Source organism: Grammomys surdaster, unplaced genomic scaffold, assembly GCF_004785775.1.
Source record: "Grammomys surdaster isolate TR1022 unplaced genomic scaffold, NIH_TR_1.0 258, whole genome shotgun sequence".
In the NCBI taxonomy this organism is placed as follows: Eukaryota; Metazoa; Chordata; class Mammalia; order Rodentia; family Muridae; genus Grammomys; species Grammomys surdaster.
This window is the reverse complement of record NW_021604699.1, coordinates 3,020,686-3,042,882: the sequence shown is the minus strand read 5'-3', so window position 1 is coordinate 3,042,882 and position 22,197 is coordinate 3,020,686. Positions and strand designations below refer to the sequence as shown.

General features: G+C 41.3%; 1 protein-coding gene across 1 annotated transcript in view; it reads right to left on the bottom strand.

Moving 5' to 3' along the window:
• Positions 1–22,197, bottom strand: part of Cdkal1 (CDK5 regulatory subunit associated protein 1 like 1) — a 528,588-nt gene that overhangs the window by 372,203 nt on the left and 134,188 nt on the right. Inside the window, exons 6-7 of the mRNA XM_028775689.1 lie at positions 11,540–11,636; positions 4,157–4,205 (exon numbers count right to left, since the gene is read on the bottom strand). Of these exons, the coding sequence (XP_028631522.1) occupies positions 4,157–4,205; positions 11,540–11,636 (146 nt within the window). The remainder of the gene's footprint in view (positions 1–4,156; positions 4,206–11,539; positions 11,637–22,197) is intronic.

The window sequence follows — 22,197 nt, the reverse complement described above, 5'->3', positions numbered from 1 at the left end:
CAGTGCAGCCTCAGGGCAGCAGCAGGGCAGCCTCAGGGCAGCAGCAGGGCAGCCCCAGGGCAGCAGCAGGGCAGCCCCAGTGAAGCAGCAGGGCAGCCCCAGTGCAGCCTCAGTATAGCAGCAGGGCAGCCCCAGTGCAGCCTCAGTGCAGGAGCAAGGCAGCCCCAGTGCAGCCTCAGTGCAGGAGCAGGGCAGCAGCAGTGCAGCCTCAGTGCAGGAGCAGGGCAGCAGCAGTGCAGCAGGAGTACAGCAGCAGGGCAGCCCCAGTGCAGCAGGAGTACAGCAGCAGGGAAGCAGCAGTGCAGCCTCAGTGCAGCAGCAGGGTAGCCCTAGTGCAGCCTCAGTGCAGGAGCAGGGCAGCAGCAGTGCAATGAGGCTTCCCGCAGAGTGCAAAGGAATTAATGTCTACAGAGAAGATTAGCTATGAAGAGCTAGACAAGGTGCTGATTACAGTTGCTACAGTAATTAATGCAAGTGCAGTCCAAGCAAGATCTGCAGTGCTAATGATGTGAGGAAAGTTTCATACACTACAAGTGAATGTAATCTTCCACTTATATAAAAACTGACAATGAAAATCAATTTTGCAAGTGATTTGTTACCTAAGTAATTAAAGTATTATAGATTTAAGGCGATGCCTATGAAGTCGCTCATGTGCAGTGACAGGAAGGGAAGGAGGTGCAGATAAAGACCCTCACTGGATCCTGGAAACCTGAGCGTGTGTGCAGGAAGCTAGGAGAATGCCAGCTGCTATCCATCTTAGGACCCTAAATTACACCCGACCATGACCGAGGCTCTCAGTGCCTAGAACCTAGAGAGGAATAACAAGGCCAACCTCCAACACCAAGGTTAACAAGGTTATTATCAGCCAGCCTAACAGTTTTTTATTTTGTTAAAATAACACATGGGAACAAACTTTCTGTGTGGTGTGTATGTGCATGTACACACACGTGTACATGCATATACTGCATATTCATCTATGCAGGTTCACATAGTGTATGGAGACACATGCATAGGATCCTGGGTATGACATGGAGACCAAAAGGCAAGCACAGATTGACGCTGCTCGGGTGCCACCCCTTGTTTTTGAAACAAGCTCATTCATAGACAGGCCTGAACCTCATAATGCTGATTGGCCGAGGCTGGCTGACACTGGTCCCGAGGCACCCGTCTATGCCCATCCGCCTTCCCTGAGCTTGGTTTACAAGCAAGTGCTTCCATGCCAACTTTTTCCCTGTGGGTGCTGGGGATCACCTTAGGCACCCAGGCTTGTACAGAAGCATTTTGCTGACTGAATTGTCCCTCTATCCTCAGGGAGGCACGGTATATAAAAAGTATGTACGGCTATGTTTGCTAAGTGAACATGTTTTGTTAATGGAGTCAGAGCTTGCTGTATTTTACAAACAAGTCCTTTGAGAATTAAAAAATGAAGTTTATATGGAGGAGGAGCTAAGGTGGGAGGAGTTAGGAGAGGAAGAGGAGGAGTAAGGAAGAGAAGAGGAAAAGGAAGAGGAGGAGCTGGGAGTGAGAGAGAACAGAGATGTAGGAGGATGGAAAGCCATGCAGGTATGGAGAGTGGTGCGGGTAACTACTTTTATTTAGGTTAGCTAATTGGGAAACAACTCTCTTTGTATGGGCATATTGTTATTGAGCATTACCAAACATATAAAGCCTTTTATTAATCCTTAAGCATTAGAGTCTCATCTTTCTACTGAGCCCGCGTGGATGGCGGGATGCCCTGGGCAATGCCCAGCCTTGCAGAGACAGCATGGGAGATTGAGCCATCTCCCATGTTGACATCTCGTGGGTGGCAGGACTCGTGTTTCTAGTTGGCCATTTCTAGCTGCAGTACGCACGTGGCCTCCGGCCGAGAAACATAGCGGCTGGGCTAGGCAGAGCCACTGCAGCTTAGATAGTCAGGTTAACCAGAGGCTGACTTAAATAATTACCACAACATTTATATACAATACAAATTTGTTATGAGACTGATACTTTACAATCTTTATCGTATGATTTAAAGCAATACGTTGTACAAATCAACATGGATCTCAGAAACTGCCATATCTGAGCATACCATATAGACAGCATAAATAATCACTACAGACATTTGAACTGAAACCGGCATACAGTACAGATTTCACCATGCCTTTCATTAAGATTACTAATGAAACATAGAGTCCTATCTTCCCACATAAGCAGACAGTGTGTTTTACAAGGGAGTCAGCATGTAAGCTCAGACTGATAGTAGGTAAGTCAATATTCAAGCAAGGGAGAAAGGTAGGGCTATCTAACAGGCAGTGGGATTTGTTTACTCTGGTCTGTTTAAGTTACCATACAAAATAAGAAACTCATTATGATTATGGGACTTTTGATACATATTTGTTCTTATTTGTTCTTCTCCTCCCCAACCCCCTTACTCCCCATAAAGCTAGTTTGTCTGTCTGTCTACCCCCCACCCACAATTAGTTTTCATGGTCCCATATCTGGTTACATAACTTGTACTATCCATCAACAAATGTGTAAACACACACACACACACTACTTATGAAAGGAGATGACCAAGTGGGTAAATACACCTGACACCAAATCTGACATCCTGAGTCCAATTCCTAGGACCCATATAATGGAAGGAGAGAGCCAACTCCCCAAATTAGCTACATATCATTGGATGCCAAAGAATGTGGATCCTAGTGGATGCCAGGAGAGTGAGTATCCCACTGGGCTCCAGAGACTGAGGATTCCATTAGATACTAGAAAGCAAGGATCCTTTTGGGCTCCAGAGAACACAGGTTTTAATGGACAACAGACTGAAGGTCCTCCTGGGCACCAGAGAACAAGATTACCTCTGGATACCAATGAGCAAGGATACTAAGTAATCTAGCACATAAATGCCAGCCTGAGCGGACACAGATGAATGTGGAAAATAGCTCTGGAGAGGCAATCAGAGGTTATAGAGTTCTGTTTGGGACATTTAGATAAAAGCACAGTAGCTGAAAAGTCTATAGGAAAACCTTCAAATCCTTTCCACTGCAGCTGAGAACACTAAGCATCAGAGAAATGTGTTCAAAGGCAATCGACAAATGTATCAATGCTGTGCCATGGTGGGGTAAGTGGTGGAGGGTTAGGAGTGTTGTGCATTATTTCTCTCTACAGAAACAGAAGGTAAAGAATGAGTCTTCACACATTAAGATGAAGACAGAGCCTCACTCTCAGACTTCCGTTAACTAAGCAAACAGCCGCTCACTCAAGCTCTGCAGGGTTCAGTGTCCACCCCTGCTAAGTGCACCTATCAGATTATGACTCTGTCTCCAACCCTCTCATGACATTGCTAGCACTTGAGCTCAACACTTTTCATCCTCCAAACAGCCAGTGAGAATTCCCATCAACTTCATCTCTACGATTGTTCCTCACACCTACACTCAGCACAGCCTCCCCAGGGAACCTACTCCTCAGTGAGAAGCCATTCCACATCGCCATGGCCAGGGAGAGAAAGACCTGTCTCCTAGAGAAACCTTATCTCTACACACCTCCAGGGAAGCCATATTGAATACCACTTGTTTTTAAAATCCATTCTATTTTTTAGAGAAGGTTTAGGTTTACAGATAAACTGAGCACCTGCACCTGAGTGCCTCAGTGTTGGGTTTCGTAATGACAGAGCTGACACGAACAGGTCCTTAGGGTCTACAGGTGCCCCAAGTATCTTCTGGGTTATCTCACTCACCTCTTCCCTACGTATCTAACTACAGATAGCCACAGATTCCACTGTTGCTTCTACAGCTGCCCTCTTCCAGAATGCCATGTATTTAATGTCACATAGCATGTGGCTTTTAAGAATTAAAATTATTTTAATAACATTAAAGATTGCCTTATTTTACTTCACACACCCTCTATGTCTTTTCAGAACTTCATTGCTCATTTTTTGTGTTTATAAAAAAATTTTTAAATAAAAATTTTAAGAAACTACAAGCAAATTCCATGATTCAATTGAGATCAGAAATAAACAAACAAACAAACAAACAAATCCTCGTCAACGTGTGAGTCCAAGGACAAACTTCATGATTTTTATCATGCAATGATATCCTCTATTAAAAAAAAAAGTGCCAACTGAAGGGTACACAAAATTGTGAGTTCAGAAGTGCATCTTACATTCCACAGTTACCTTTTATTGTTTCCTCCACAACTTCTACCACACGATCTATCTGCTGAACCTGGAAAAGGGGAGAGATAAGAAGTCAGAACATGTCTGGTGAAGCCAAAGTACATTTTCAAAGAACACTGATGTAGGTTTTACTTGATTTACTTATTACATAATAAGTATTATTTAATTTAAAATTAAATTATATTAAGTAATATATATACATACACATAAAATAGATTAGATAAAGGTATAAGTAGTGATATAGGTTTTATTTGAATTACCATATTATATATACATACATAAAACTATAGATAAATAGATGATATAGAAATAGACAGAATCATTTATGTATGTTTTATTTCATTTACCTAATTAAATATATACATTAGATAGATAGATAGACAAATAATAGATAGGAAGTAGATAGATAAACAAAAATAATCTATGGGACTATCCTGAGAAATAGTGAATAAAGGCTGTCTCACACAATATGACTGTCGCCATAAGCTGTGCATCCTCTTGCATCACTGTTACTAGAGCTGGGACCATTACCCCAGAAGGAGAGACTAAGAAAGCTCAAACTTCTAAGATTCATGAGATTCCTAACCCAAGGTTAAATGCTGGGGAGATGGGGTTGCTTTAAGCTGTAGTTTAGTGAGGTATCCCCACACTGGTATGGGATTTTCAGTGAGGCGATTCCCTGCTTTGTCAAGTACCCCTATAGTAAAGTTATAAGCTCACTAGTGTACCAAGGCTAAAATTCGGTTGAATTATATATTTGATCTATTGTCATAGTCTTAGCTGGTTGAATAGACATTTGCACTTATCTCCCAGGAAAAAGCCAGGTAATAGCTTTCCACATAAATGCAACACAAGATGAATCACAAATTTTCAAGTTACAGGACATAAAATGGCAGATTAACAGAATGTGCTAATATTAAAGAGATACATGGGACATCTTGTGCTTCATTATTTCAATTTTTAAAATCCTTTCAGTGAGTTAATACCTAGTGGTGAATACCATATTCAGACTCAGGTTATCCATGGTCAATAGAAAAGGTCATTTTCCACATACAAGTGACCAGGGAAGAATTCCAAGAGTAGAGCAAGAACACAGAGAAAGGAAATCAAAGGGAGTGAGGGGCCAAAAGAGTCTTCTGAACTTAGGCAGGAAAACCAAGGGACACAGAGATAGTTAGAATGTAATAAAGGCAGTTCAACAAATAAAATCGTCTTCTCAGAAGTTAGAGAAGTTATTTGAAATAGCTCAAGGCTGATCATCTAAAAATTCTCCAAGTATCATTGTTCTCTCTCTTTCTCTCACTCTCCCCCCCCCCCCCCCCCCACACACACACACACACACAAAGACAAAAGGAAAAGAAAGAAAACAAAGCGCTCAGGAAATTGAAGCACAGTAAACTGTGACTAAATCCATCCACAATACCACCCACCTCAGGAAAGGATCTCACTATGTGGCTCTGTCTGATCTGAACTTGTAGAGAAGACTAACCTCAAACTCAAACAGACCTGCCTGCCTCTGCCTCCAGAGTGCTGGATTTGAAAGCACACCCTGACATGCCCGCCTTGCCGTCTTTTTTTGCTGCACAAATAAAATAACTCATGAATACTAGATCCTAAGATTCATTCTGGAGTGTATGCATGTGTTCTCATGAGTAATAGGATAAGTAATTTTAAAAAAAAGAAAAACAAAAAGTTGACAGCATAAAGCCAAAATATAAACTTCTTTTAAAGCCCAGGAACTATTAAGGAACAGGGCAGCATTAAGGAGGAGGCTTACGGGGTTCTTACGATCGAAGTATGCTGTATACATGTAGGAGAATGTCACAGTAAGACTCATCCCTTTGGAGAGAAAAAGGAGGGAGGCAAGAGAGCAGAAGGGGGCTGGGAGAGGGAGGGGAGGGAGGCTGAAAAGAGAAAGACAGAAAAAAGACTAGCATGGAAAGTCTCCTCCACTGAATCAAGGGGTGAGGAGGAAACAGCAAGCAGAGCAGGTACTCAGCAGAGGATATGGGAGACACAAGCTGGAGAGATTTGTGGCACAAATGAGAAGCAAAGAGAAGAAAATGGTGGAGTATGCAACGGGGCTCAGATGAACCCTGAAACACATGAATAAGCAGAACCAATATTTAGAGAAAGGGAGGGAGGAAGAATGGCGAAAAGGAGACATACAGGTTTTAATTAGTGTGGGCTCAGCTGTTCAGTACCTGTGAAGAAAAGTGCGGCCAGTGTCTGCTTATAGAAACAGGTGCTGAAACAGCGCGCAGGTGATTCCCACTGGAGTTGGCACAGAAGAAGTGCAAGTTTGGGTAAGTGCAAATCACAACACACACAGTGACTCGGATTGCCTGTGATTCGGACCGCGGTAGGAGACAGAGGTCTTGGCTAAATTGTGTACAGTATAAAGATGAATTACCAAGGTATCAATTGAGACCAACAGATAGCAGAAAAAAAAATGAGAAAAATATGAAATAACTCAGTGACGGGGCCAGAACAATACTGTCTTCCTATGTGCTTGTAAATAGAAAGGTTCAGAGGGAGTCCAACACTCGCTCTTATAGCACACAAACAGAATAAAGAAATGGGGAATGGTGTAGCGTGGTAGACATTTGTAACAATGTGTCCATATAGCTAAACTATGAACTCTAGTAAGGAAAACAGAAGCATGGGTCCATGAGACTCTTGGGTTAAATGGTGGTTTTAAGAAGGACCCATCTCTCTTTGGGACACTGAGGCAAGTATTAAGCACTGTTAGAGTATTGTTAACTACATTTAAATTAAAGTTAATAATTTTAGGCATTGATTAAAGTACTTGCCCAATGTTTGTTTTTCATTTAAGCTAAGATAATTGAGGCCCAGACACTAATTGGCAAGTTAGATCCTTCCCTGGTGCCCCGGCTGCATTGAGTCAAGCAGCTGGCTGGATTTCCCACTATGCACAACACCTACACAGCAACCACATCTGCTCCACCAAAGCAACTCCAGCTCTAGAGGGCATGTCCCCAGACATGACTGGTTCAACTGGCTTGCACCAAGCTTCCTACCATCAAAAGGCTCAAAGCTAGCAACCATTTTCACCTAATATTTCCCCTGCATGTCCAAATAAAGGTCTGTGATTGGTTACAAACACAAACCTTAATTTCTGTGACTGACTGTGCCATGACTGTAGAAACACTCTTGCCCTTTCACTTCAGGAAATATAAGCAGCCTACCTTCATGTTGGTCAGGAGATTCCTATCTGTGCTGCTCCCAGATAAAAATTAGCCTTCATGAAAGGCTTCGCCCACTACGTGCCTTGCCTACATTCACGTTTATCATCAGTAGATTGAGTGGGAACTTAGAAGCCAGCAGAAGCAGCAGCAAAGCAGCAGCGGTGGTGATTGTGCCACCCTGGTGGCAGCAGGAACAACAGAAATGGGAAGAGACCTGAAGCACTAAAGAAAGTCACTCTGGCAGAAACCAGAATAAATAGAGGGCCAGAGAGAGAATGAAAACTTCCAAAGGAGAGATGAGGGTCTCAGCATATGGGGCCTGTTTGAAAGCTGTGACACAAGCAGTGAGTGACATCTGCTGCTGCTGCTGCTACTGGTGGTGGTGGTGGTAGTAGTAGTGGAGGTGGTGGTAGAGGTGGAGGAAGTGGTGGTGGCGGTGGTGGCAGTGATGGTGGGGTGGTGGTGGAGGTGGTGGAGGTGGTGGTGGTGGTGGTGGAGGAGGTGGTGGAGGTGGTGGTGGCAGTGGTGGCAGTGGAGGTGGTGGAGGTGTTGGTGGTGGTGGCAGTGGTGGTGGGGTGGTGGTGGAGGTGGTAGAGGTGGAGGTAGAGGTGGTGGTGGTGGTGGTGGTGGTGGTGGCGGCAGCGGTGGTGGTGCTTGCAATACAGTCTGACATTTCCTCAGTTAAACACAGTTATTATAAACTCAGCAGTTCTAAATCTATACAACAGAAATGAAACCTATACACACAAAAAACCTGTGCACACTGTTTATAGCAACATTTATAATGGCCAAAGACTGAAATATCCACCAACTGGTAATGAAACATACGCCATAAAAGAGACAGGAGCAATGAGACGTGCTACATATCTACCCACAGTAAGTCAGAGTGGCCCTCGTATTGTACAACCCCATTAGAAGAAATGTCCACAAGAAGTCAGAGGGCAGCAAGCTAGTGACTGTCCATGGATGGGCCGACAGGGAAAGAGACAGGTGCACTGGGGAGCCTGTGTTTCTGGCAGGAGTAAAGAGTGTCCTGACACTGTGGTGACAGTCATCGACTCTAAATAAACTAAAACTGCAGTACTACACACTGCAGATGGATGCACTGTGTGAAGTATGAGTTGTATCTCAAGAAAGCCATTACATCTAAAAACAACAACAACAAAAGACGAAATTAGCTGAATTACTGTGAAGGACTAAAGAAAAGCACAACTGAGGAAAGCATGCAGCCTGAGGGAGGGACCATGCAACAGTGGACAGCTGGGGGCTTTGCATCCATAAAGGACAAAAGGCCAAGAAGAAGTGTGCATAAAAACAAAAGAAGAAACCATTATTTTTACTTAATTACAAGGAAGCAGAAAAGAAGTTCATTATGTAATTTGTGAAGCTATTGTGTCCATTTGTAGTGATAAGGACAGTAGAGAAAATAAGGAGAAAAGGCAGGAAGGAGGAGGGACCACAGTCACAGGCAGAAGAGGAAGAAGGCCAAATTGAGTGCAGGTGGGAGGAGGGGACAGAGCAAAAACAAACCCAAACTCCCCTTGAGGAGGGCATAATAGACTGAATTTCCACTGAAGAGAAAGGAAAGCTATTCTCAGTTAGCACCATAAACTGCAGCCCTGGATACACAAAAACTTATTCAACAGCATATAATTCAAATAAAATACGTAAAACAGTATCTTATGCCCTTCAGGCAATTGATTATAAATATACAGGGGAAAACAAAACAAAGCATGCAGCATGTTCCCTTACTGGCTCCATATGTTCTGAATCAGGAAGCAAGGACTTGGTGACCAAACAATTCATAAATAACAGTACTGAGTCATTCTAGTGAGGGACTTTCAAAGGGCTCATACGAATATTTTACCCTGCTCTCAGAAAAGACTTCAAGGTCACAGGTGAACATGGAGAGGGGAAATGAGCCAATATCCTGGCACCTAAAGCAAGTGAAAGGTGCTGTTCCCACATCTCCAAACTGTTGAGAGTAGAACTTTCCCCAGGGGCAGAGCTACTTATAGCTGTGCCAGCCACTGTGTCCACTACCAACCACCTGTGGTCACTACATACTCAGCTGAAACACCAAATGCTTAAGCCATGTGGAACAGGAAGGTTGAAGGGACTGTAAGTCAGCAGTTCACTTTTCAAGCCAGCTCTTAGAAGCCAATGAACACAGCTCATTGAACAAAGACAGCTTCCCAGTTACCCTAGAAAGCAAGGCCACATGCCTGTGTCCCCAAGAGTCCAGGCAGAAAGAATCACTTGACTGCCAGAGGTCTGACATGCATCTAGGGTATTTTTCCTAAACAGCCTGCAAGACAACCCAATGGGTAGTAGAATCATAAAGCCAACATCTAAGAGATTCTTCGCTTTCTGGTTGCATGCTAGTATTGAACATGAGTTACCACTTTTAATCCTAAACATTCTGAGGATCAAACTCAGGACACCAAGCTTGGCAGCAAGCATGCTTCTCCACCGAGCCGCCTCACCTAACCCTATACAAAATAAAGCTTTACGTTCAGAATCATTGGTGAGCTTCCTGAGCAGATCTTCAGTAGGATGGTGGGAAAGAAAAACTGTCACCATGTAGTACAGAAATACTGACCGAATGAAACTACACTCTCAGGGAAGCTTAAACATTTTCCACTGTGGCTCCAATTTCCCTAAAAAAATTTTATATGGATCTTAGGATAAAGATATCTATTATAAAATAGGTATATAAATCAAACATTTGCTGATAACAAATCATAAATAATTTATTTTAAAATATTTCATCAGTATATAATTTCACCATTTATTTAAAATGAAAGCAAATTTGCATACCAATGAGAGAGAAGGACTTGCTTGTCTCTAACAGCACAATCCAAAGATGTATACTGATTTGATACATTAAAGAATGACTGTAGGAAAATCATAGATATCTTTGTTTTCTGAAATTCAACCATTACGTTTCTGGGGAAGAAGAAAGCTTAATGTGTACAGGAAATGTGCAGCAGTTTACAACATGTGTAGTCTGAAAACATGGTGGCTCACAGCACGCATGCGTAGTCTGGAATCTGAGCTGAGGCATTTCAGGCAGAGGTGTTCATTGGGGCTGTGAGACCTGACTGCATGGTCAGTACAAAGTGCAGAGATGAGTTTAGAAATAAAGCTACAGTGAAGTCACATGATACAGCACAGGTAAGCACTGTCAGAAACACAGAAGATTCGCTACATGGTGACATGAATTTATTTTTGGTTGCTAGGCATTCAAAAATATTTCTCACTTGCCAAATGTTTCATGGCCATCCCCATTCCATTCATTTTCCTGACCATGGGGGTCACAACCCACAGTTCAAGAAGATTTGCACTAGGTCATTTTGGGAACTAAGGCAAGCAGACAGTCTCTGCACTTCTCAGATCTGACTCCCCAACAGTTATGTATAAGAACAAAACTACAAAAGGAAAAATCTTTGGTGAAAATGATCAGTGAACATTTACTGGATACACTTATATATGCATAAGTGGAGAAGGCTGGAGAAACACACAGTGGTTAAAGTGATAAAAAGCTTGTCCTGGTGTAAAAAATTAAATTGGAGTTATGGGTTTTATGGAAAAATAAAATCATTTAAGTGTACAACCATATTTCCAAGCCTAAAACCCTAACTCTGTGTTAAGTTAGACACAGTGAAAGATACAGGGAGCAAAGCCACCCATAGATGAGATCCTGGAGAACCATGTGGCAATAAAGAGCTATGTATCATGGGTTCCCCAGATGCTGAGACCTGGAGGTGAGGAAAACACAAATAGAGCATTTTAAACATACATTTATGTACTGGGGAGGAAGGGCAGGTAGCTCAGTAAGGTGAGGAATTTGGTATGATCTGGAGAGCAACAACAGTGGATGAAGACTAGGACATTACAAGGCATACACTCCATAGTGTAGCTTTTTACAGTGCTAGTGTCTTAGTGAGAAAATCTGTGTGTGTGTGTGTGTGTGTGTGTGTGAGAGAGAGAGAGAGAGAGAGAGAGAGAGAGAGAGAGAGAGAGAGAGAGAGAGAAAGAGAGATCACACATAGTGGAAAAGGTTTCAGAGGAGATGCAGATGTTAGAAGTCACAAGGAAGCCAGCAACAGGAGGAAGTACAATGAGTTAACACCATGGCATTCTTCTGTTTATCCATTGGGTCCACTCTTACCCCAATGATGCTCAGTCCTTTGAGGTAGTCCTGACGAGGCTGGGCTTGGGGAACGCAGCCAGCGAGGACAACTTTCTTATTCTCCTCTTGAGCTTTTCTGTAACAGGGAAGAAAATCATTGTGAATTCTATTGCTCACTGACACAGCCTTAGAAATTGATGTTAGTGCACCTAAGTTCTCCACTTACGAAGGCCATCTAACATGAACCAGGATTTTCTGGCAATCGGCTAAAGAAAACATTCATGATTAAACTTCTGTACCATATGCCTGTTTCTCAGACCACTAATGCATTTGTCTGTTAGGGCCTTTCATTACCACCACATTGCCAAACAAAACAATCACACAAAGTTTGCAACATTGATAAGAAACATGTGCTGATAAACAAGCTAAGCCTTCAAACAAGTCAAGCATTTAAAATGTTAGTAAGAATGCACATAAAACATCATATAATCTTTCTTAAACTTACACAATATAAAATTAAAGTATAGTTTAAAACAATTCCAACAGGAGAGAAAAACAGAAGGTAAAAATATCTCATGCCATTGAAATTCCCAATCTCCCTGCAGACTCCTTCTCCCTAGACAACCTATGGTTATTGGTTTCATATGTTGGCTGTCAGCCTTCACATAGCAAGCATGACTAGATGATATATGTATCCACAGATACGCATATGTACATATTTCTACACATACTCGTCTATGAGAAAGACTGGTTAATGAAGCCAGGTCTCATCGATGGGTTACTCCATTAGTGACTATTAGACAGGCTCTGTGGAAGGTCTAGGGAACAGGAGCAAGTCCACCCTTAAAGAGTGGACCTTGTCCCTGGACCTTCCCTCACTGCTTTCAGCTTCTTCCTCGTCCTCCCTTTCTGGCTGCTAAGGTGTGCACACTTTTTTGTTGGTTTTGTGGGGTCTTTTTGTTTTGTTTTTGTTTGTTTGGGGTTTTTTTTTTTTGGTTTTGTTGTTTGGGCTCTACCATAATGTTCTGCACTGCCATCCACAGACCACTGACAAAATCAACTCGCAACGTAAGTCAAAATAAAGATTTTTTCCTTATAAATTTCCTCTGATATTTTTCCACAGCAATAAAAGCTGACAAACACATAAGCTCTAAGCAGAAGCTGGTTCAAATGCATATCTGGCATTTGAAGCATTACAAGGCATTTCGTTCCTGAGGAATGAAGGGGCATGTCTGTGTTGAGCATCACCAAAGTCATTCACTGCTTTCAGCAACACTGATCTAATGCTAGTAACAACAGACGTGTGTGTCTATTTAAACCTCCTAGGGTCAACAATATCCTCTGCTCATTTTAAAATTAGATATGTATGCCTTTGACTTTTTTTCAAGAGCATCAATTTGGAAGTGCATTACCAGTTTCCCTGCTGCATTCATGGGTGTCAGAATGTGTGCACCAGGCTGGGACCATGCTACTCTAGCACCTGAGAAAGCTGAGGTGCTCATAGCTGAGGCTCTGGACTTGACTTTGGAATATATGTCAAGAAATGATTTATTTCCATACCCCACACATATTTGTTGTCATTTTTTTTGACAACTTTTCTAGGGCACAGGTTCAGAATTAGAAGCCAACTGTAATAACAAGAAAAATCCTGGGTCCAGTAGAGCTAGGCCCTTGCAATTAGAAGTCACATCAAAACTTCTGGGAAATATCAGAAAGGTTAAATGAATAAATGAGTGCAAATAAATTTGCTAATTTTTGTTTATGTTTGAAATTTTAAATTATAACATTTCTTCTTTCTCTTTCCTCTGTCTAACCCCTCTCATATACCCCACACAACTCTCCTTGAAATTCATAGCCGTTTTTCATTAAATGTTTCTGCATGCATATATGTATTTGAATATACATCAATATTCCTAAATATAGCCTGTTATATCCATGTAACATTACTTGGATGTGTGTTTTCAAGCCTGACCATTTGGCATTGGACAATCAATTGGTATGCTCTGCCCTGGGACGGACCACCTGTCAGACTCCCAGCTTTAATCAGATGCTTACACTTCTCTGTGTTAGAGCTTCTCCCTGTCCAGTTTGACACGTTCATTAGCATCATCCGTGTTCAGCTCATGGTTATAAGAAAAACATTTACAAGTATAGATTCTCGTGTTAGTAGGAGACACAATCTCACAGCCAACTCCCTGATCCAGGGACTCTTACATTCTTTCCAGCTCCTCTTCTACAATGGTCCCTGAGCCATAGCTGTAGGAGCCTTTTGTACATATATCCATTAGGACTGGGCTCCACAACTCACTCTGCACCCTGATAGGTTATGCAACCTACTAATTACTACTTAAAGAGCCTTCCTAAATGTTCTGTTCCAATAAGAGTCCTTTGATAAATTTTTCCTACTTAGGATCCTAAAAGAAATTTTCCTACTTGCTAAAATAAATTTGTTAAAAAACCAAGCTTGTACTTGAGTGACTCACAGAACATTCAAGGGAACTCATCACCTACCTCTGTCACATGATTACATTTTATTGATGAGCACTTCAAACAAATATGTTTTTATAGTCCATGTGAAACTCAACATGACAGTTAACATTGTGCTTTCTGAGAACCTTCACTATTCCATGTAGATTCACAGCCACGTATCCAAAAGATCATCAATAACTGTGCTCAAAGAAAATGTCTGGGGCCACAGAGATGGCTCAGCAGTTAGGAACACTTGACACTCTTGCTGAGGACCCTAGTTCAGTTCCCAGCACCCACATGGAAACTCAGAATTATCTTGTTCCAGGAGATCCAATACCTTCTTCTGACATCCTTGGGTACCAGGTATGCACATGGTACACACACATTCACAAAGGCAAAACACTCGTACACATAAAATAATAAAATAAATCAAAAGAATTGTTTTAAGAAAATGCCTATTTCCCATGAAATGAAATGATTTCAAGGAAACATAGAAATGAGGAAGACCCATGCCTGCAATTCAACAGACAATGTTAATAAAAGATGATATGACAAAACTATAAGCAACTTGGCAGCAACAATGCAACTCTCAGTGTCAGAGAAAAGAGTAGGAGTCTTGAAGAGAAGATCAATGTGCAAACAAGAAAAGCCTTCACGAAGAAATTTTTAGCAGCAAATGTAAGAAGAAAAGGGCAGGAAAAAAGAGCACAGAAGGCTGCAGGCAGTCGCTATAGGAGAGACAAAGAGAAGAGAGAAGACCAGGAAGACAGAAAAGTGTTAGCCACAGCGCCAAGCAGAACAGGCTGTGAGCCAAGCACTAAGAACACCAGAAGATTAGGAGCAAAGGTTCAGAAAAGGCCTGACTTAGTAACTTACTAAGAACTATTCCAAGCTGAGTTGAATTTGGCTTCAAAATGGCAGGGCAGATGAGATGTAAAATCTAAACCAAACCTCAGCCCAGCCATGGGATACCAATGCCGGACTTTATATGTGACCAAAACAATGCTCCAAAGCTTTAAATACAGTCTCCAAATGTGCCAGTTCAAAACATTCCTTTCTGACAATCTGTTCCTTTTATTTATCAAGCTTTGTTCATGTTAATAGAGGACAAAATTATTTTTCTTTTGATACATACCTAACACATCTTTTTTAAAACTTTTATTGTTCAAAGTATGAATGCTGCTAAGAATAATAACTTAAGAAAAGTTTAAAATAGTATGAATTACCATGTCTTCCTTTCAGGTGGCACTGGCATGTTAATTAAAAATTTAATGAATATAAAGTTAATTTAATATTTTGGTTCATATATTCTTGAAACATATCTCCAAATGAGACTAGTGGCATGCACCTGCATAGACCATTAACTTGAGTGACACAGAAAATAAAAATAAAGCAGCGACCTCCTCTTCTGAATACCAAACACAGGAAACAGTTCGTAAAGAAGCGTAAGATTTCCAGCAGCATGAGGATACCTAATGATGACAAAGGACCATTCCTTTATTTCAAAAATAAGTAAACTGAGCTTCAAAAAGATAAAATGATCTCAGTTGAGTATGGCAGAGCTAGGGTGAGCCCAAGATCGCCTGGATCCTTGAGTCCCACATTCCAGAACACAATAACATACTGAGAAGGCTTTCCTTCTCTAGAACACATGGTCATGTACCGAGCTGTAAAACCAAGCACCTTCCAGGAAGAATCTCAACTCAGTACCTGTTCTATTCACCCAAGTCCAGTGAGCAACATAATGGTCTAATGGAAAATTAGGCTGATTGGTGTATGCAGAAAAGCATAGTTCTTTTTCTGCTAGTATCAGGTCAGGGGAGACTGTGGATTCTCTATCTATACTTCTTATTCCTCATTCACGTTCTAAAATTGGTATTAATACAAAAACATTCATAGCAATGTACACTTTCACCTAAAATTTCTTTCATTTAAAAAAAAGTCCTGCCATGTGTCTATGTCAGTCTACCAGTAGTCTATCCCTGTGCCCCCAACCCTACCCTTCACCACCTCTGGCCCTTGGGAAATCTTACAGTGTCCTGAGAAAGGGAGAACTAGCCCTGCACCTTGGCTAGGCAGCACAGCAGAGTAGATCATGGTGGTGGGGCCTTCAGGTGACCAGGTCCCCAGGGAAGACCTTCATGAGGTGGCCTGGGTGATGCTTCCCCCACCACTCATCTGGAGAACTGGACCCAAGGGTATGAAAATGAGAGAACCAGGCCTGTCCTCTCACTGGTTATAGCATTGGGCAAGCTAGTACCTGGCCTGGACAACACAGTGGAGCTGGTCCTGATGGCTAAGGCAAGGGTGAGCCAGCCTGGAGAGTGTGAGAGCAGGAGAGCTGGCCCAGACCCTTGCAGGCTGCAGCACTTGAGAAAGTGAGCTCTGCACCTTGACTATGCAGCACATGGAGCTTACTCTGGAGGTGTGCCTGTGAGCAGGCCCTGAGGCCACGAGAGCAGGAAAGCTGACCCTGTCTCCTGCCAATGGTTGCACTACATGGCCTAGTGGAGTAGGGTGGTACAGATTAGGGACAGTCGGTGCACTAACCAGCTCAGCTATTACCCAAGCCTACATCCAGGGCTCTGAATTCGCCCATCTCAAAATCTGTATCATCTGCAAACAGTGCAGATTTGTGAAAGGGCCAGTCCTGCTGATCTAAGACTGTAGGATGGATCTCTGTGACACAGGGCAACAACAGAATAACTGGGAGGAGTCTCTGTTGGTGTCACAGAAGCCAGAGATCTTGAAACAGACCAATGACTCAAGCAATGAACATGTGCAACTGAAGATGTGTGGACAGAGGGATATACTGTGGGACACACGGTGACATAATACAGCTTCTACAGTGAGATCTTTTCGATGCTTTGGTTTTTGTTGTTGCTTTTTGTTTCGTTGTGGGTTTTTTTTTTTTTTATTGGTTTGGTCTTAATGGGTACATGTGGTTTTTAGCCGGAGGTCAGGGGCTTGCAAGGACAAATGGTGGAGATAAGTAGGACTGGGGTACAAGATGTGAAACACACAAAGAATCAATAAAAAGTTTTAAAAACAATAAATGGCAATTAGAGAAATAGAATTTTGTGAAAAATAAATTCCTTCAGTATATCTAGGTTTTACACTTCTAAGTGTAAAACTCTTCCTCATGACAGCAAAAGAAAGAAAGTCATGGCACTGTGTTTCTGTATGAAGCAAGCACACCTCTACACTCTACAAGAAAGACTCTTGCATTCAGATATTCTCATGAGGTGTCTCCTGTTTTATGAGTTGATGCATAGACATACAGCCATGTGAAATACAGAAACACACCTAAGCAAATAAGAGGAATTCTGGTACAGTTCATTAGCCACAATGCCTGCCCTAGTCTGAAACCAGTCAAGAAGGAAATACTTGGTGTAAATGCCAATGTTACTTAAAAGAGGCTGTTGTCACAACTTGGACAGTTGGGCCATGAGCTCCCAACAGCTTAAATAAAATTAAAGCCTACTCTAAGATTTACAGACCCAAAACAATGATCCAAACAGATATATTCAGAGATATAGAGGGGTATTCAATTTCCAAGTAACTGGAGCATAATCTCAGCGTCTCAATGAAACGCCATTGCAACTGTGTACCTCATGCTTTGTGAGGAGGAAAGTGTTCCAGGACGGTGAGCAATGGACAGAGCATCCAGTAGACAAGAGCCCGTGCCCGTGATAGGAGCAAGAGAAAGTACTTTAGCCAGATGATCAAAATACACAAACCTGCTACATGCAAGCAATAATTTCTTTTTTTGTTGTTTTTTTTTTGTTGTTGTTGTTGTTGTTTTCGAGACAGGGTTTCTCTGTGTAGCCCTGGCTGTCCTGGAACTCACTCTGTAGACCAGGCTGGCCTCGAACTCAGAAATCCGCCTGCCTCTGCCTCCCAAGGGCTGGGATTAAAGGCGTGCGCCACCACCGCCCGGCCAAGCAATAATTTCTTTAAAGTTAATCAGGGTATGATAAACTCTGATTCTGTAATGTTGCCAAATCCCAATATGAAAGTAACACATAGCTAGTGGCATAGTATGGCACAGCTAATGGCTAGTATGCACTTAGCATGTACAATGCCTTCACATGAATTTTCCACATTATAAAATAAAAAGACGCCGGGCAGTGGTGGCACACGCCTTTAATTCCAGCCCTTGGGAGGCAGAGGCAGGCGGATTTCTGAGTTTGAGGCCAGCCTGGTATACAGAGTGAGTTCCAGGACAGCCAGGGCTACACAGAGAAACCCTGTCTCGAAAAACCACAAAAAAAAAAAAAACAATCAAATAAAATAAAATAAAAACACTTGATTCTATGTGTCTTCATTGGTCTTACTACAACTCTTAAAAGAGAGGCTGCCCGAGGGCTTAGCATATAAAAGCACTTGCCTCACAAGCCTGAAAACCTGGGTTCAGACCCCTGGAATCCACATGATAAACTTTATACAGTTGTTTGCATATGTGATTCTATTATTCCTATGGAAAGAGAAACTCTGATACAAGTGAATTGACCGAAAAGCTTGAAAGCCAGTTAAGTAGGAACACACAGTACAATGACGCAATACAAGAAGATGCCGCTTCAAAACAAAGGGGGAAGACAAGTGCTGACTCCCAAGAACTGTCCTCTGATCTCCAAATGTGTATGTACACAAACACACAAGCACCCACATAAACATGCAAACACTTGCAAATAATAAATAGATGGAAAAGGTAAAAAAAAAAAAAAGACAATCCAATGAGAAGAAATGCATCTTACATTCAATTACACACAAATATAGTATCATTAACCTGAAGTTTATGATGAATCCTTAAATCAAACCAATAAAACTTGAATCCATAAGAGCTACTACATTCCTGTAGAGAATTTTCTTAGTATATAAGCCACCCCCAACTCTCTCCTTTTTGTTGCATTTCTCCTCTAAAAGCAACAAAAGTTACACTTAAGCATAATTTCAGGAAAGTAGCATAGCAATTGGATAGAACTACTTTGACCTTAGTGTAGGTGGCATTTATCACAAAGCTATGTAACTAAATAAAACTTTTAGCTGGGGGTGGGGAGAGGGATCCTTTTAAAATAGCAGTGGCCTATATACATAGAGCAGACTAAACTTTGGAGCCACTATTCACTTCCAAACCCAGCAAGAACGGAGGTTTCAGAGACAGAAACACCACACACTGTTCTGTGTAAAAACGCCCTCTTGACAATATAAATGGACAAAACAGCATCCACCTCTGGGGGTTAAGTTGTCAGTTTTTTGATTTCAATGCTAGCTCATGGACAAACTCACACTAACATCAATTCAAATTATCAACTAAAACAACCATGAAAACAGCACTCGCCATTTACCAACAGGACTTAAACAAACCAAATTATGCTGTAATGTATAACTGAAACCAGGTTTCCTCATTATTATGACCGTCCATTATGCAGAGGAAAGTAAAGCACAGCAGAATTATACGGAAAGGGAGCTAAGGCTGTGCCAATTAGCTTTGGAAAAGCACATACACAGAATGTGCCTCGACTGAGTTCACTGTTGTTATCTCCCTAGGGAAAGCTACAATAAAATTTCTATATGTATCCATGAAAAATGATACACAGCACTGTAGCAAGTGGAAAACCCTAAGCTAATCAACTAAGGCATGCTGATTAAACACTAAGTGTGATGCATGTAGGGGTGGCCCACAAGTATATGGGCAGCACAAATTAGAGCCTATGAATTATTAAACTTAAAAATCATGACAAGATGGAGGTAAATCTGGAAGGAGTTTAAAGTGAATATGATCAAACTACATTGTATAAAATTTTCAAACAATTAATAATAAATTTTAAAGGAATACACACACACACACACACACACACACACACACACAGGAGAAATAGCTCAGTGGTAGAATGTTTGCCTACCACGCATAAGAACTAATACCATCCTGGATACACTATTGGTTAGAACAAAACTGATCTGAGATAAGGTGGTACTGATGATGTCTCAGAGCTATAAATAGATATATAAATATACATATATGCTTCAAAACATACATGCTAGCAATAATAAAAAGAATTTGCTTAACTATATAATATTTTAATAATTACCCATTTGCCCATATAAAATACTTCGTTTGTTTTGTTTTGCTTTGCTTTGTTTTGTTTTGTTTTGTTTTGTTTTCTGGCTGAGTAAGGATCTTACTACAAGTTGTTAACAAACTTGGTGTTCACTTTGTGACCCAGGTTGGTCTTCAATTCAGAGCAACTCTCCTGCTTCAGCTTCCTACATGTAGGATTGTGGACATGTATCAATCTTGGGGTGATTATCTAATGTTAGGGTAAATTGACATCTAGAGTCAAAATAATAGCTCCATTTCATTCTGGGGATTGTTCTGTGAATAATAATCACTTACTGTATTCTATTAGTGTTCAAAGTATGCACAAATATATATTCTCATGTTCACATAAAAATGAATGAAGAGAGTGGAGAAAGCCAACATTGCATTGAGCTAATGTTAAATTTTTAGCACTGGAAGCAGTAAGAAAAGAGTTATATATTATTTGTACTTTCAAAACATTTAAATAAAATTAGACCTGTATGATCATACAAATACTTTTAAATTCTTAATTTAAGACGAAAAACCAAAAGAACCAGGTCTGAATGAGATGACAGACTCCCATTCAGAATTATCATATGAAAATTGATATGGAGTAAGTAAAAACTGGAATGGACTATGTTTTGATCACAGCCTCATTTAAAAAAATATGTAGGCATGAATTTAATCTCTCTCTAAATAATTTTAACATGTAAACCTAAACACTATGGACTGAGTCCTCAGAGACTAAGATGACTGAAGGAATGAAGGCTAACAGCTCAATGTGTTCCTACAATCCAACAGACAAAACAAAAATACACATGAAAGCAAACCTGTAGGGGTGATGCAAGCAGGGAGAACCCATAAACAATTCCGAAACATGGACCTGTTTAGATAGAACTCTTAAAAATATGACCTGTAAAGAAACACCACAGAGCCAGGCGAAGGGAAGAGAGAAAGCAGACCTCTCATTGAGGATGAACACAGGCTGACATGAATTCCCCTAATGTCACAGTCCCCAGAAGTAGACAAGCTAAGACCACAAGCACATTGCTAAACATACCAGTATAAGTTCTTACATTTGGGTCTGTGAGCTTTACCTCCTCAAAGGCAAGTAGAAGAGACTCACCCATTGATAAAAGACTGCTAAAAACTACACCTAAAGTATCAGTAACTCTACTATGTTTCAAGGAGGCACATCCTTGGAGAACTATAATCCTGAATAAAACTTGGCTCATAGGAGTCCAACAGTCAAAATGCCTGAAATAGTTAATGGGTAAATTATAAGGAAAGAAAAACTGGCGGGGGGGGGGGGGGGGCGACTATAGATTAAAAGAAATGTAGGATGCAGATATGTTCTTTTTTTTTTTTAAATCATCAGGATTTTACTTTATTGTTTAATGACAAACAAAGAAGGAAAGCATAATAAGGAACCCACAAAACTGAACAGTAACGCATCAAAACGGTGGTCACATATAGACAGAGCAAGCTGTGACAGCCACAGTGGGATGGTTTGAACAAGAATGGCTCCTAAGGACCATATATTTGAACTCTTAGTTCCCAGTTGGTGCAATGCCTTGGGAAGGATGAAGAAATGTGGCCTTCTGTCTTACAAAAACAAAGCTGCAAGATCTCCATGACACAGGGCCACAAGAGAATATCCAAGAGGAGTACCGGTGAGGAGCCAGTATTGGTAGTGTAGCAAAGCCAGAGGCCAGACCAATGACTCACTGCAATAAACAGTCCAAGTAAAGCTATTTGGGCCAAAGGGCATACTGTATGATGCACCACATCTTCCATGGCAAGATGGGTTTTTGTATGTATCTGATTTTGTTTTGTTTTGTTTCTTGTTTGTTTTCTTTGGGAGATGCAAGGGTAGATTTGGAGAGACTGGGAGATGATGGAATTGCATTGCATGATATGAAATTTAAAAAGAATCAATAAAAAGGTTTTCTAAAGTAATTTTAAAAATTCAGAGAGGAGGGGTATCACTAGGGAAGAGCACTGCACTTTCAAAACCCATGCCATACCCAGTCAGTGTGCATGTGCTCTCCCTCCACACCACCACCTCCTACTTGAGGCTATAGATGGAAGCTTTCAGCTATTGCTCCAGCATCATGCCTGTCTGCCTCTGCCATACTCTCTACCG